Source organism: Mustelus asterias, chromosome 14, assembly GCF_964213995.1.
Source record: "Mustelus asterias chromosome 14, sMusAst1.hap1.1, whole genome shotgun sequence".
NCBI lineage: Eukaryota > Metazoa > Chordata > Chondrichthyes > Carcharhiniformes > Triakidae > Mustelus > Mustelus asterias.
In genome coordinates this window covers 5,766,306-5,779,542 of record NC_135814.1, presented here as the reverse complement: position 1 = coordinate 5,779,542, position 13,237 = coordinate 5,766,306, and the positions used below count along the sequence as shown (strand labels likewise).

Below are 13,237 nucleotides of genomic sequence, written 5' to 3'. Positions count from 1 at the left end.
TGAAGAAGGCATATGGCATGCTTGCCTTTATAGGACGGGGCATAGAGTATAAAAGTTGGGGTCTGATGTTGCAGATGTGTAGAACGTTGGTTCGGCCGCATTTGGAATACTGCGTCCAGTTCTGGTCGCCACACTACCAGAAGGACGTGGAGGCTTTGGAGAGAGTACAGAGGAGGTTTACCAGGATGTTACCTGGTATGGAGGGGCTTAGTTATGAGGAGAGATTGGGTAAACTGGGGTTGCTCTCCCTGGAAAGACGGAGGATGAGGGGAGACTTAATAGAGGTGTATAAAATTATGAAAGGCATAGATAGGGTGAACGGTGGGAAGCTTTTCCCCAGGTCGGTGGTGACGTTCACGAGGGGTCATAGGTTCAAGGTGAAGGGGGGGAGGTTTAACACAGATATCAGAAGGACATATTTTACACAGAGGGTGGTGGGGGCCTGGAATGCGCTGCCAGGCAAGGTGGTGGAGGCGGACACACTGGGAACGTTTAAGACTTATCTAGACAGCCATATGAACGGAGTGGGAATGGAGGGATACAAAAGAATGGTCTAGTTTGGACCAGGGAGCGGCACGGGCTTGGAGGGCCGAAGGGCCTGTTCCTGTGCTGTATTGTTCTTTGTTCTTGTTCTTTGTTCTAAATGTTCCTAAAGTGTCTGACTCCACTATCACTGCAGGCAGTCCATTCCACACCCCAACCACTCTCTGCGTAAAGAACCTACCTCTGATATCCTTCCTATATCTCCCACCACAAACCCTATAGTTATGCCCCCTTGTAATAGCTCCATCCACCCGAGGAAATAGTCTTTGAACGTTCACTCTATCTATCCCCTTCATCATTTTATAAACCTCTATTAAGTCTCCCCTCAGCCTCCTCCGCTCCAGAGAGAACAGCCCTAGCTCCCTCAACCTTTCTTCATAAGACCTATCCTCCAAACCAGGCAGCATCCTGGTAAATCTCTTCTGCACTCTTTCCAGCACTTCCACATCCTTCTTATAGTGAGGTGACCAGAACTGCACACAATATTCCAAATGTGGTCTCACCAAGGTCCTGTACAGTTGCAGCATAACCCCACGGCTCTTAAACTCCAACCCCCTGTTAATAAAAGCTAAGATGTGGAGATGCCGGCGTTGGACTGGGGTAAACACAGTAAGAAGTTTAACAACACCAGGTTAAAGTCCAACAGGTTTATTTGGTAGCAAAAGTCACACAAGCTTTCGGAGCTCTTAGCCCCTTCTTCAGGTGAGTGGGAATTCTGTTCACAAACAGAGCTTATAAAGACACTTATTCATGTAAATTGAGTCTGTGTCTTTATAAGCTCTGTTTGTGAACAGAATTCCCACTCACCTGAAGAAGGGGCTAAGAGCTCCGAAAGCTTGTGCGGCTTTTGCTACTAAATAAACCTGTTGGACTTTAACCTGGTGTTGTTAAACTTCTTAATAAAAGCTAACACACTATAGGCCTTCTTCACAGCTCTATCCAGTTGAGTGGCAACCTTTAGAGATCTGTGGATATGGACCCCAAAATCTCTCTGTTCCTCCAGTGTTCAGAACCCTACCTTTGACCCTGTAATCCACATTTAAATTAGTCCTACCAAATACCTCACATTTATCAGGGTTAAACTCCATTTGCCATTTTTCAGCCAAGCTCTGCATCCTATCGATGTCTCTTTGCAGCCTACAACAGCCCTCCACCTCATCCACTACTCCACCAATCTTGGTGTCATCAGCAAATTTACAGATCCACCCTTCAGCCCCCTCCTCTAAGTCATTAATAAAAATCACAAAGAGCAGAGGACCAAGCACTGATCCCTGCGGCACTCCGCTAGCAACCTGCCTCCAGTCCAAAAATTTTCCATCCACCACCACCCTCTGTCTTCGATCAGGCATGATGTGGAGATGCCGGCGTTGGACTGGGGTAAATACAGTAAGAAGTTTAACAACACCAGGTTAAAGTCCAACAGGTTTATTTGGTAGCAAAAGCCACACAAGCTTTCGGAGCCCACCACCCTCTGTGTAAAATATGTCCTTCTGATATCTGTGTTAAACCTCCCCCCCTTCACCTTGAACCTATGACCCCTCGTGAACGTCACCACCGACCTGGGGAAAAGCTTCCCACCGTTCACCCTATCTATGCTTTTCATAATTTTATACACAAAAAACAAAGAACAGTACAGCACAGGAAACAGGCCCTTCGGCCCTCCAAGCCTGTGCCGCTCCTTGGTCCAACTAGACCAATCGTTTGTATCCCTCCATTCCCAGGCTGCTCATGTGACTATCCAGGTAAGTCTTAAAGGATATAGGAAGGATATTAGAGCTCCGAAAGCTTGTGTGGCTTTTGCTACCAAATAAACCTGTTGGACTTTAACCTGGTGTTGTTAAACTTCTTACTTCGATCAGACAGCCAGTTACCTACCCAATCGGCCAACTTTCCCTCTATCCCACACCTCCTCACTTTCACCATAAGCCAACCACCCCCGGAACACTAGCTGAGCATCTAGATCAACAGTCTAATGATAATGCCACTAGGCCATCGCCTCCCCCTGCTGAGCAGCTAGCTAGCTCGCTAACTGCAGCACTTTGTACATTTATCTCAGCTTTTCTGCAGCTTCAGCATTGTACTTCTAGCCCGATGACGCAAGATGCTCGCGATCACGTGATGACGCAGTGCGCTCATATTGGCGCACGCGCAGGAGAGGCTACCCAGTTCCATTGTCGAACAAAGCGCGCCAGCAGAAGACGAGAATGGTACGTGTGGTATTTCTTCTCCCTTCCCTCAGCATTTTCCTTTCGAATGGCTTCGATGTTCCTCAGATTAAGCTTTATGAAAGCAGATATTTTTTTCTCCGTTTGATCCTTTCGAGTAAAGGCTTCCTGTTTTTTTAAAATTTAATACCATACCCGGGTTAAGAAAAAAGTGTTTCGGTGGCGGGTGAGCGCGGGGGGGGTGGAAAGCCAGCCGTCTGCCCGCTGGATGTCAACGAAATCGCGATCTCTTTGATAATGAAGCCGGTTATTTTGGAAAGGTGTAATTTATTTCTCCGCGCTTTTTCCCCCCCATCGCCCCCGCCCTTTTACCCAAAATGGCGGCTCTTTCCCATGAGGAGGGCGCCTGTGCGCACGCGTGAGTGCCGGCAGTGGGGTGCATGCAGGTGCGCATGCGCAGGCGAGCGACGCCCTCTTGTCGCATGTTTCCAGTTGGGGAGGGGGGCGGCCGGGGGGGGGGAGGGAAAGGAGACCTGCGTCTACACTTGCTGGGAAAGGAAACTGGCCGTTCTGCCTGTGCTAACCTTTTCTAGAGCTCTCCAGGTTCAAGGAACAGAGAGGATTTTGGAGGATAAAAGCAAATTACTGCGGATCCTGGAATCTGACGCAAGAACAAAAAATGCTGCAAAATCTCAGGAGGTCTGAGGCCATCTGCAGAGAGCGAATAGAGCCAATGCCTTGGGTTTGGATGACCCTTCAGGAGGGGTGGCACACTGCTGCCTCACAGTGCACATTAGGTTTTAATGTAATTAAACACTCCCCTTGCCATATATCCCCCCTTCACTAAATTTTCAAGATTTGCTGACATGATGTCACATCAGTACAGTTTACGACAGGTTCACCCAGATGTGAACCTGTCATGGGATCCCTCAGGAATGCAAAGGTGAGTATAGTCCCCAGGAAAGAGGGACATGACCAGGCAGTGCCCTGGCACAGCCCTTGGCACAAGTTGGCACTGCTAGATTGGCTAAGTGAGGTGACAATGGGTGGCACTGTGGTTAGTACTGCTGCCTCACAGTGCCAGGGACCCAGGTTCAATTCCTGGTTTGAGTCACTGTCTGTGTGGAATCTGCACACACTGTGTCTCTGTGGGTTTCGTCTGGGTGCTCTGGTTTCCATCCACAATGCAAAAGACATGCTGTGGTTCGATGCGTTGGCCATGCTAAATTTCTCCCTGTGCACCTGAACAGGCACGAGTGTGGCAACTAGGGGATTTTCACTGCAACTTCATTGCAGTGTTCATGTAAGCCTACTTGTGACACTAAAACAAAGTTAACTTTAAAATGTTGGCTCTGTTCTCTCTCCATAGATGCTGCCAGACTTGCTGAGATTGTCCAACATTTTCTGTTTTTGGACTTGGGAGGAGGCCATTTGGCCCCTTCAAGCCATTTCTGCCATTCAATAAGATCATGGCTGATCTGCTGAGACCTCAACTCCATTACCTTGCCTGCCGCATGTAATCCTTCTGCTGTCTATCCGATATTGACCTAAACTCCTCCCTGAAAAAATTCAATGACCCAGCTTTCACTATTCCATTCATCTTCTGATGAGGCACTTTACCACCTCATTGATACAATGCTGAATTCAACAATTTCGGACCATGAACTTTGTAAAATTGCCATAGAAACATAGAAAAACTACTGCACAATACAGGCCCTTCAGCCCACAAAGTTGTGCCGAACATGTCCCTACCGTAGCGATTACTAGGCTTACCTATGACCCTCTATCTTACTAAGTTCCATGTACTTGTCTAAAAGTCTCTTAAAAGACCCTATCGAATCTGCTGCCTCCACCGTTGCTGCCATATGTGGTTTGAATTTTGTTTTTTGTTTGCTTTTGGAAAGAACTGTTCATTATTCTGGCATTTACACTCTCAATGCTTTGTCTCTTTACTGTAACCATTCCCTTTGCCTTTTGTTCCATGGTATGTTGTCATTCAATCTCTCCTGCCCTCTCTACCCTATCGCAGCCCTTTCATTTTGTTCTTGTCCCTCCCCTCTTTCAATGACATAAACCCATCACAATTCAACTCTTCTTTTCTCAATCATATTAAACTTGAAACATTTCTCTCCCCTCAAACATTTCCTCCACCACTGGCAAACAACTTGTACCATTGACAAGATGTATTGCAGTTACTCATTAAGGTTCCTTTGGCAGCATCTTCCAAACCCACGACCATGGGGGGAGGGGGATGTTGGACGTGGAAGGGGGTGGTGGGGTGGGGAAGACTTGTCTGGGGAAGAGACCTCCAAAGATTCATGACCCTCCAAAGAAAACGTTTCTTCTCCTCATCATGTTTTAAAACCGCCTCCCCCCCCCCCCCCCCCCTGCAGTTCTTGTCTCGCCCACAAGTGGAAACATTGACTAATTGCTTGCTCATTGTGCTTCCATCCAGGGAATAGATTTATCGACAGAATTTGGATGAGTGGAGCACAGATTGGGATGCGTTCTCTCTTTTCAAACCCTCCAAATAAATCATTTTGACATTCCCTGTGTATTTAGGGCCTTCATTGTTTAATTTTTTTTTTGAAGTTTGTTTATCAGTGCCACAAGTAGGCTTATGTTAACACTGCAGTCACGTTACTGTGAAAATCCCCTACTCAACACACTGTCGCCTGCTCAGGTACACTGAGGGAGAATTTAGCATAGCCACCGCACATCTTTCAGACTGTGGGAGGAAACCGGCGCGCCTGGAGGAAACCATGCAGAAACGGGGAGAACGTGCAAACTCTGCACAGACATTGACCCAGTCGGGAATCGTACCCCGGTCACTAGTGCTCTGAGGCAGCAATGCTACCCACTATGCCACCATATTGTGGTGTTTTATCTGTTAACTGGTTATATGCTCTGCAGTTTTCTGCTGGAGCACAGATCCAGTTGCTAGTGCAGGGTTCTCCTGGGGAGGTCTGATTTAATGTCTGACCACGCCTCTTATTCTGCTCCTGCCAACAGTCTCAGACTAGTTTGCTTGGTCATTCTGTATCAGTACAATTGCAAGGCACAAATCTGAAGATTGGGTCATGGGGTATTGCAATGGTGAGCTTTAAGATTTAATTGCTTAATATAATGTTCAGACGTGTAGTTTAGAACAATGAGAATGTTTTACAGCTATGCAAGGCCCTAGTTTTGAGAGCAGAAATGTTGTACAGTTTTTGTGCTTGCAAATACAGACTTGTATCATATTTAATCTGCTTAATTTAAAGAAAGTGATTTTCATTTTTCTGCTAGATTTGAAGGAAAACAGCTGAATATAACGCTCTCCATAGGTTAGGATCTGATTGAGGAATGGGTGGAATTAGTTTGCTGAATGTATAATGTGTGGGGAATTTAGCAACTCAGCTTATGTTTGCAGTCAGTGAAGCCTTTACGCATGCAATCAGCAAATTCCACATTTTAAACCATGCCAAAATGTTTGATTGTTCCTGTCTAAACAGCACAGCCACTATCTGTTGTGTACAATGGTGACCTCTATTAGGACACTTTACTTTGCCCAATCCACTTCCATGTAACAGGATTCAGCATTTTGCTGCTTTTAGTTTTGTTCTCATCCAGTATACAGTGGCATGTAACTAAATTCTGTTTTACAGTACTTCTTGTAAATAAGTTAAATTTTGTGCTGTACAGATATTTAAGATATATTGAATTGATTTCTAAGCTTTACAGTTTGTTCCACCTTCATTTATGTATTGGGTGGCACAGTGGTTAGCACCGCTGCCTGACAGCGCCAGGGACCTGGGTTCGATTCTCAGCTTGGGTCACTGTCTGTGTGGAGTTTGCACATTCTCCCTGTGTCTGCGTGGGTTTCCTCTGGGTGCTCCGGTTTCCTCCCACAGTCTGGAAGACGTGCTGGTTAGGTGCATTGACCCGAACAGGTGGCGACTAGGGGAATTTCATAGTAACTTCATTGCAGCGTTAATGTAAGCCTTCCTTGTGACAAATAAATAAACTTTATTGTAAACACCATCCCAGGTGTTTGCGAAAGTATAAATAATTGGACACTGATCTAAAATTAATATTTGAGGACATTTAAAGGAGCATCCTAAAGGAGAAAGATTTGGAGGAAAATCTAGAGGTTGGTGCTCATACACCTGCCAATGATGGGATGAAGGAAGGTGGGAATGCCCAAGAGGCCAGACTGTGAGGAATAGAGACAGGGAAGAGTGAGGCCATGGAGAGACTTAAACACAAAAAAGAAATACCTAGAAATCATGTAGCATTTTTCACAATCACCGAACATCTCAAAGCACTTGATGTCCAATGAAGTGCTGAGTGTATAGTGACATTGAATGTAAGAAATGCAGCAGCTAATGTGTGCTCAGAAAGCTTCACACATTCAACAAAGGTGATGACCTGATAACCTCTGATTTGAGGGATAAATAAATAAAATGGGGTAGCTCCCCTGCTGCTCTCTGAAATAGTGTCAGGGAACCTGTTATAACCGCCTGAGCAAGCCGAGGGGGCTCAGTAGAGCGTCATATCTGAAAGACAATTTTTAAACTACTAACTAGTGTAGACAAACGGGTTAAATTAGTTTGTAGTTTTGAGTATTACTATTCTATTACTTGAAGGATATGGAAAAGATGGGGCAGATTGATTCACACATTAGCTGTAACTCGGGTTACAATGGTAACAGATAGTATTGTGAGAAATTGGGGCTCTTTCACAAGAGCTGGAAGGGTTATGAGGAAATGTTAAGAGTTTATCTACTGTATCATACCCAATCAGAGGGTAACATTTTAAGGTGAGCTATTTAAAGGAGACATTAAAAATTTTTGTGCAGTGGTTAGAATGTGGTGATATTTTCATCGGATGTGGATGCTAGCATTTGTTGCCCATCCCTAATTGCTCTTGAACTGAGTGGCTTGGTAGGCCATTTCCATAGAATCTACAATGCAGAAAGAGACCATTCGGCCCATTAAGTCTGCACCTACTCTCTGAAAGAGGATCTTATCCAGGCTACAGGAGCAATCTAGTAATGATCTCAATTCAGTAGTTACTGATTTAAATGGTACAGATGATTTTGTTTGAGTTTGCTGCTCAGACACTGGCATCAGTGCACATTCTATAGAACCTTCCTGGTGCTTTAAAGGACATATCAAATCAGTCCCACTCCTTTCTGTATAAGCCTGTAATTTATGCAGTAGTAAGTCACTATTCAATCTGCTTGTACATCCCATTCACTCAGTATATTCTCGATCAAAATCACTTGTATTGGGTTTTTTTTTAAAGTCTCCTGTCCAGGTACTTCTGCCAGTTTTCTTAAATTGGTGTCCTCTTGGTTACTGACCTTCCTGCCATTGTGCAAGGAGGATGAGGGGAAATAGATTTCTCCCTATTTTTCATCAAATTCCTGATGAATTTGAATACCTATTAAATCTCTGCTACTCTAAGGAGAATGGTTTCAGCTTCTCCAGTCTCGCCACATTTTTATTCATTTGTGGGACATGGGTGTTGCTGGCTGGCCAGCATTTATTTTTTGACTAATCTTTAACCCTGATCTCTCTGCATCCCTGACATCCTTCAGCGTGGACAGGATTGTTCAATGGGGAAACATAGTACTGAATCAAACATCCTCACATGGCGTGATATGATATAGACATGTATTGTGAACAGATTTTTCATAAACATGTAACTTTTATGTATATATACATCCACAGGTACAGAGCATAAGCATCTGAAAGGAATAAAATTGAAGGGCGATGGGGAAAGGGGGAACAGTTGGATTAACTAAGGTGTTCTTTCAGAAAGTTGGCATGGATGCGCTGAATGGCCTGCTGTGTTGTAACCATTCTTTTTAACCCAATCTTTATAAGTGGATGTGTCCCACCATTATTATAATTGTCTTTGATCTGGATATGTAAAAATCTTAGCAAGTTTAGAATTGCATTATCCAGTCAGGTTTGTAGGTGTATAAATGTCCTGGCTAATTCATGTTTAGTAAGCAACCAACATGTTTGTTATTGTCACCACTAATGAGTGTAATTCTTTTCTAATTTGGTATGACTTGTGTTTCTGTCCTATAGCGTGAGTGTATCTCCATCCATGTTGGCCAAGCTGGTGTCCAGATGGGCAATGCCTGCTGGGAGCTGTATTGTTTGGAACACGGTATCCAGCCTGATGGACAGATGCCCAGTGATAAGACCATAGGAGGTGGTGATGACTCCTTCAACACCTTCTTCAGTGAGACAGGAGCAGGGAAACACGTCCCACGAGCTGTCTTTGTTGATTTGGAACCAACTGTGATTGGTAAGTCAAAGTGCAAGAATGTAATTTATAACTCTCCCATTTATAGAGCTGTTTTGTACAAATTAGTATTTCAGCTATGTATCCTGTCTTTCTGTATGTGGGAGAGGGAAAATAAACTTGCTGCTATTCTGCATTCCAGATGAGATTCGCAGTGGTACCTATCGGCAGCTGTTCCACCCTGAGCAGCTCATCACTGGGAAGGAAGATGCTGCCAACAATTATGCCCGTGGGCACTACACCATTGGCAAGGAGCTGATTGACTTGGTCCTTGACAAGCTGCGTAAACTAGTAAGATCCTTATTTTACCCATTAGTCAAAGGAGAAACTAACAGTAATTTGTGCAATGTTTTAACAGTATATAAATTCAGTGTTTATCTTTTTTGAATCACCACATTACTCACACATGATCTATTTTCATATATTTTATTAGAGGACGTGATGGTGCATTCGGCTGCAATGGTGGCTTCAGAGATTTCCCTTCACATCTGAAAACCTGTGTATCAATCCTCACCAGGGAGTGGATAACTAAAAGATCACATCTCCTTGATGCGTGTTAAGAGTCACAAGTGAAATGCCTTCTTATAGTTTCCCAACTAGCTGCTGGTAATCATCAATCCACAGCTCTTAAGGTACCCTGTGTTGGGTGGTTTGAAGGTGTAGATCATTGAATTGGCACCTGGTAATACACAAAGGGTTGGTTTTAAAAACAAAAGTCCCAGGTCCCAAACTGGCATTTGTAGAAAAATCTAAAAATCCATTGGATCAATTAAGGAATATTAACATGAGTATTCAAGAACCCAAATTGGCTTATTCCACATTCCCTGCTGATCATTCTGTTCACAAATGATAGAAGAAGTTATATCATGTAGTATTGTACTTGCTGACGATACCTAGCTGTGTGACCAGAAGACAACCATGGGAAACTGATGGCATTCAACAAGACCTGGACTAAATAAGCAGATGAATGGATCTATTGTTTGTGATGTGCAAGTGAAGATGCATGGTGGAACATGAAGCATAAAGGAACACTATATCAGCTGGATAAGGAATTGAATTGTGGTTATTACTCATTCACCAAGTACTGGAACGTCTAGTAAGATCTGATTTTTTTTATTTTCCCCTACATTATTGCTATGGCCATATTTGAAACGTTTGGGGTAATTTTGTTATATTGTACCTTCAATGGGGCATAAGTGGGTTCAGAGCAGAATAGCTAGAATGATTCCAGGACTTGGTGGCTCAGTTTAAAATGGAATGAAATCTTTTTTTCACTGGGGAAATTTTAGATTTTCTTCCTCATGGACTCTATTCACTAGTCAAATTCTAACCTGTTTGTTTTTTTTTCCCCCTCCCCACACCCTTTTCCTCACAGGCTGACCAGTGCACAGGACTTCAGGGTTTCCTCATTTTCCACAGCTTTGGTGGAGGTACTGGTTCCGGTTTCACCTCCCTCCTGATGGAACGTCTCTCCGTTGACTACGGCAAGAAATCCAAGCTTGAATTTGCTATCTACCCAGCTCCTCAGATCTCCACAGCTGTAGTGGAACCCTACAACTCCATCTTGACCACCCACACCACACTCGAACACTCAGACTGCGCTTTCATGGTAGATAATGAAGCTATCTATGATATCTGCCGCAGAAATCTGGACATTGAGCGCCCAACCTACACCAATTTGAACCGACTGATAGGTCAGATTGTGTCCTCCATTACAGTATCCCTTCGCTTTGATGGCGCTTTGAATGTTGATCTGACAGAATTCCAGACCAATTTAGTTCCCTATCCACGTATCCACTTCCCTCTGGCAACCTATGCCCCTGTAACCTCATCTGAGAAAGCTTACCATGAGCAGCTGTCTGTGGCTGAAATTACCAATTCCTGCTTCGAACCGGCAAACCAGATGGTCAAGTGTGACCCTCGCCATGGCAAGTACATGGCTTGCTGTCTGCTTTATCGTGGTGATGTGGTTCCAAAAGATGTCAATGCTGCCATTGCCACCATTAAGACCAAACGCACCATTCAGTTTGTTGACTGGTGCCCAACAGGTTTCAAGGTTGGCATCAACTACCAACCACCCACTGTGGTGCCCGGTGGAGACCTGGCCAAGGTGCAGCGTGCTGTGTGTATGCTGAGCAACACCACAGCCATTGCTGAAGCCTGGGCTCGCCTTGATCACAAGTTTGATCTGATGTATGCCAAGCGCGCCTTTGTGCATTGGTATGTGGGCGAGGGGATGGAGGAAGGGGAGTTCTCAGAGGCCCGTGAAGACATGGCAGCCTTGGAGAAAGATTATGAAGAGGTTGGTGCAGATAGTGTTGAGGATCAAGGTGAAGAAGAAGAGTATTAGGAAAATGAAGCATTCCTAACATTCCTGAAGGTTGGTTGAGATCAATTTGCTGGTCGGATGCATGGTGCCCTTTAAGAGGAAGTCCAATGATCTTGTACTTTCTTTTCTCCCCAAGTGGAAGTTGTGCTATTCTTGCTCACATTGTGTTACCTTTGTAGTACGTTTGCTGAATATTTACTTGTTTGCAAAAATAAATATAAAAATCTGGAACTTGGTGAGCAATTGGGAAAAGCTCATTTTGGTACAAGGATTTGACTAATAGATATGTTTTAAATGTAACTACATTTTGTTGCATTATACTGTTAAAAAGTGGAAGGATGCCATGCAAACAATTTGACATCTAACTCATCATGGGACTTCTGACTTGCCAATGAATGTCTTAAAACATAGATTATTCAATCTCATTACACCTCTTTATTTTTTTTACACCTTATCTCAAGCCATCGCCAGTATAGGTAATCATAGCTGCCTAAGTTTGGCTCTCCTGTGCTTGTGAAGTCACCTCTGCATTTGGGCATGACCCTGCTGTGAGATGAGCAGAATTGGGTAAAAAGTAACCAGCTAACATCATTAATCCAAAATACATTGTTTTGCAAAGTTTGAATGGAAGGAATTATGCCTGTATTTTAAATGTTATCCTGCATCACGACTGAAGCTATAGGTAGGTGCTCACTAACTGAGTTGGAAGCATTTCAGAAGATTCCAGTTGACCACTCTGACCTAGAGGGCAATGCTATTAAAATGGTACAGTTGTGCCAAAATGGCGCAGTTTCCAATTTAAAATATCGGGAGAAGTAACCAATTTTACGACTTGTAATGTTTAGAACAACAATGTTTCAATAAACTTCTGTGCTTATATAAATGTTTGTTGTAATTTACTATTTGCAGTTATGAAATTAGCCTCTTGAGCTTCCATTGAATGCACTATTAACTATATTGGCGTACCTACAGCCCCTGTTTGGGCTTACACTGGGCAGAGGTATCTGGGAAGAGAAATGGTCCACTGTTCTGAACAAGATGAAATAATTCCGTGCACGTATTGTACTGACTCGCTTGTCTTGTTAGCCAAATGAAAAGCTATTTCCACTTGGAGACAGGAAAGATGTTCAGTAACAAACATTGTTCTATCTAGAACTGAATGCTAAGTTCTCCAATTTACTCACGCCAATGGAGTTTCAACTACCTGTTCCTTTTCAGATGTAAACCAGACTCCAGATTTAAGCTTTTGTGGTCCAGATCTCCTTTAATGTACCATAGCAGTTTATATTTTCAAGAGGGTGAGTTGGCTGGGCAGGGGATGGTTACATTTCACATGCCGCCATCCAGTTTGGCAAATTCTCTGTGCCACAAAGTGACCTGTTTTTTGTCCCCCAGAGCACTCATTGAGCTTTTGGATGGATAGCACTTGCTTCTGCAAAGAGCTGACATGAGTGCAACTGGTTGAATGGCCTCCTGTACTGTAACGATTGTGATAACCCACATGGAGACCAATAATCCAAAAGAATTGAATTTACCAAATGACTACAACAGGATAACCAATAGACAAGTTTTCACTTTTAACAAATTGATTGAAAATGCACATGTGGATAATTAGGCAAATTGTGTATAAATTACACATTAAATAGACACAAAGATAGGTGTCATGGATTTATTAGGCAATCTACTTATCAGATACTGGACTAATTTCTTAAATCTTTCAGTGGCCCAAAGCCCTTCAAACAACGTCATCAACTGCAACAGAAATTTTTATAAGAGTTTGGGTTCAATGTTGATGTCCAAGCAACAACCTTTTGTGGATATGAGATAGAAATTGCTGTAAATAATCAGCAGATCAGCATTGTGGGGCAAAGGTGAGATTGGTGAATTGTTAATTTGG

General features: G+C 43.6%; 1 protein-coding gene across 1 annotated transcript; it reads left to right on the top strand.

The window, feature by feature from the left end:
- The first annotated feature begins 2,671 nt into the window (after window positions 1-2,671).
- On the top strand, window positions 2,672-12,223 carry LOC144503463 (tubulin alpha-1D chain-like). Its single transcript, XM_078227793.1, has 4 exons — window positions 2,672-2,750; window positions 8,792-9,014; window positions 9,154-9,302; window positions 10,387-12,223. The coding sequence occupies exons 1-4, from the start codon at window positions 2,748-2,750 to the stop codon at window positions 11,359-11,361; spliced, it is 1,350 nt and encodes a 449-aa protein (XP_078083919.1). The 5' UTR covers window positions 2,672-2,747; the 3' UTR covers window positions 11,362-12,223.
- The last annotated feature ends 1,014 nt before the right edge of the window (window positions 12,224-13,237 follow it).

Bases quoted from the DNA above. Each gene is read 5' to 3' on its own strand.
- LOC144503463 (XM_078227793.1), top strand. The intron at 9,015-9,153 runs GTAAGTCAAAGT...TCTGCATTCCAG, and splicing joins TTTGGAACCAACTGTGATTG to ATGAGATTCGCAGTGGTACC. The intron at 9,303-10,386 runs GTAAGATCCTTA...TTTTCCTCACAG, and splicing joins TTGACAAGCTGCGTAAACTA to GCTGACCAGTGCACAGGACT.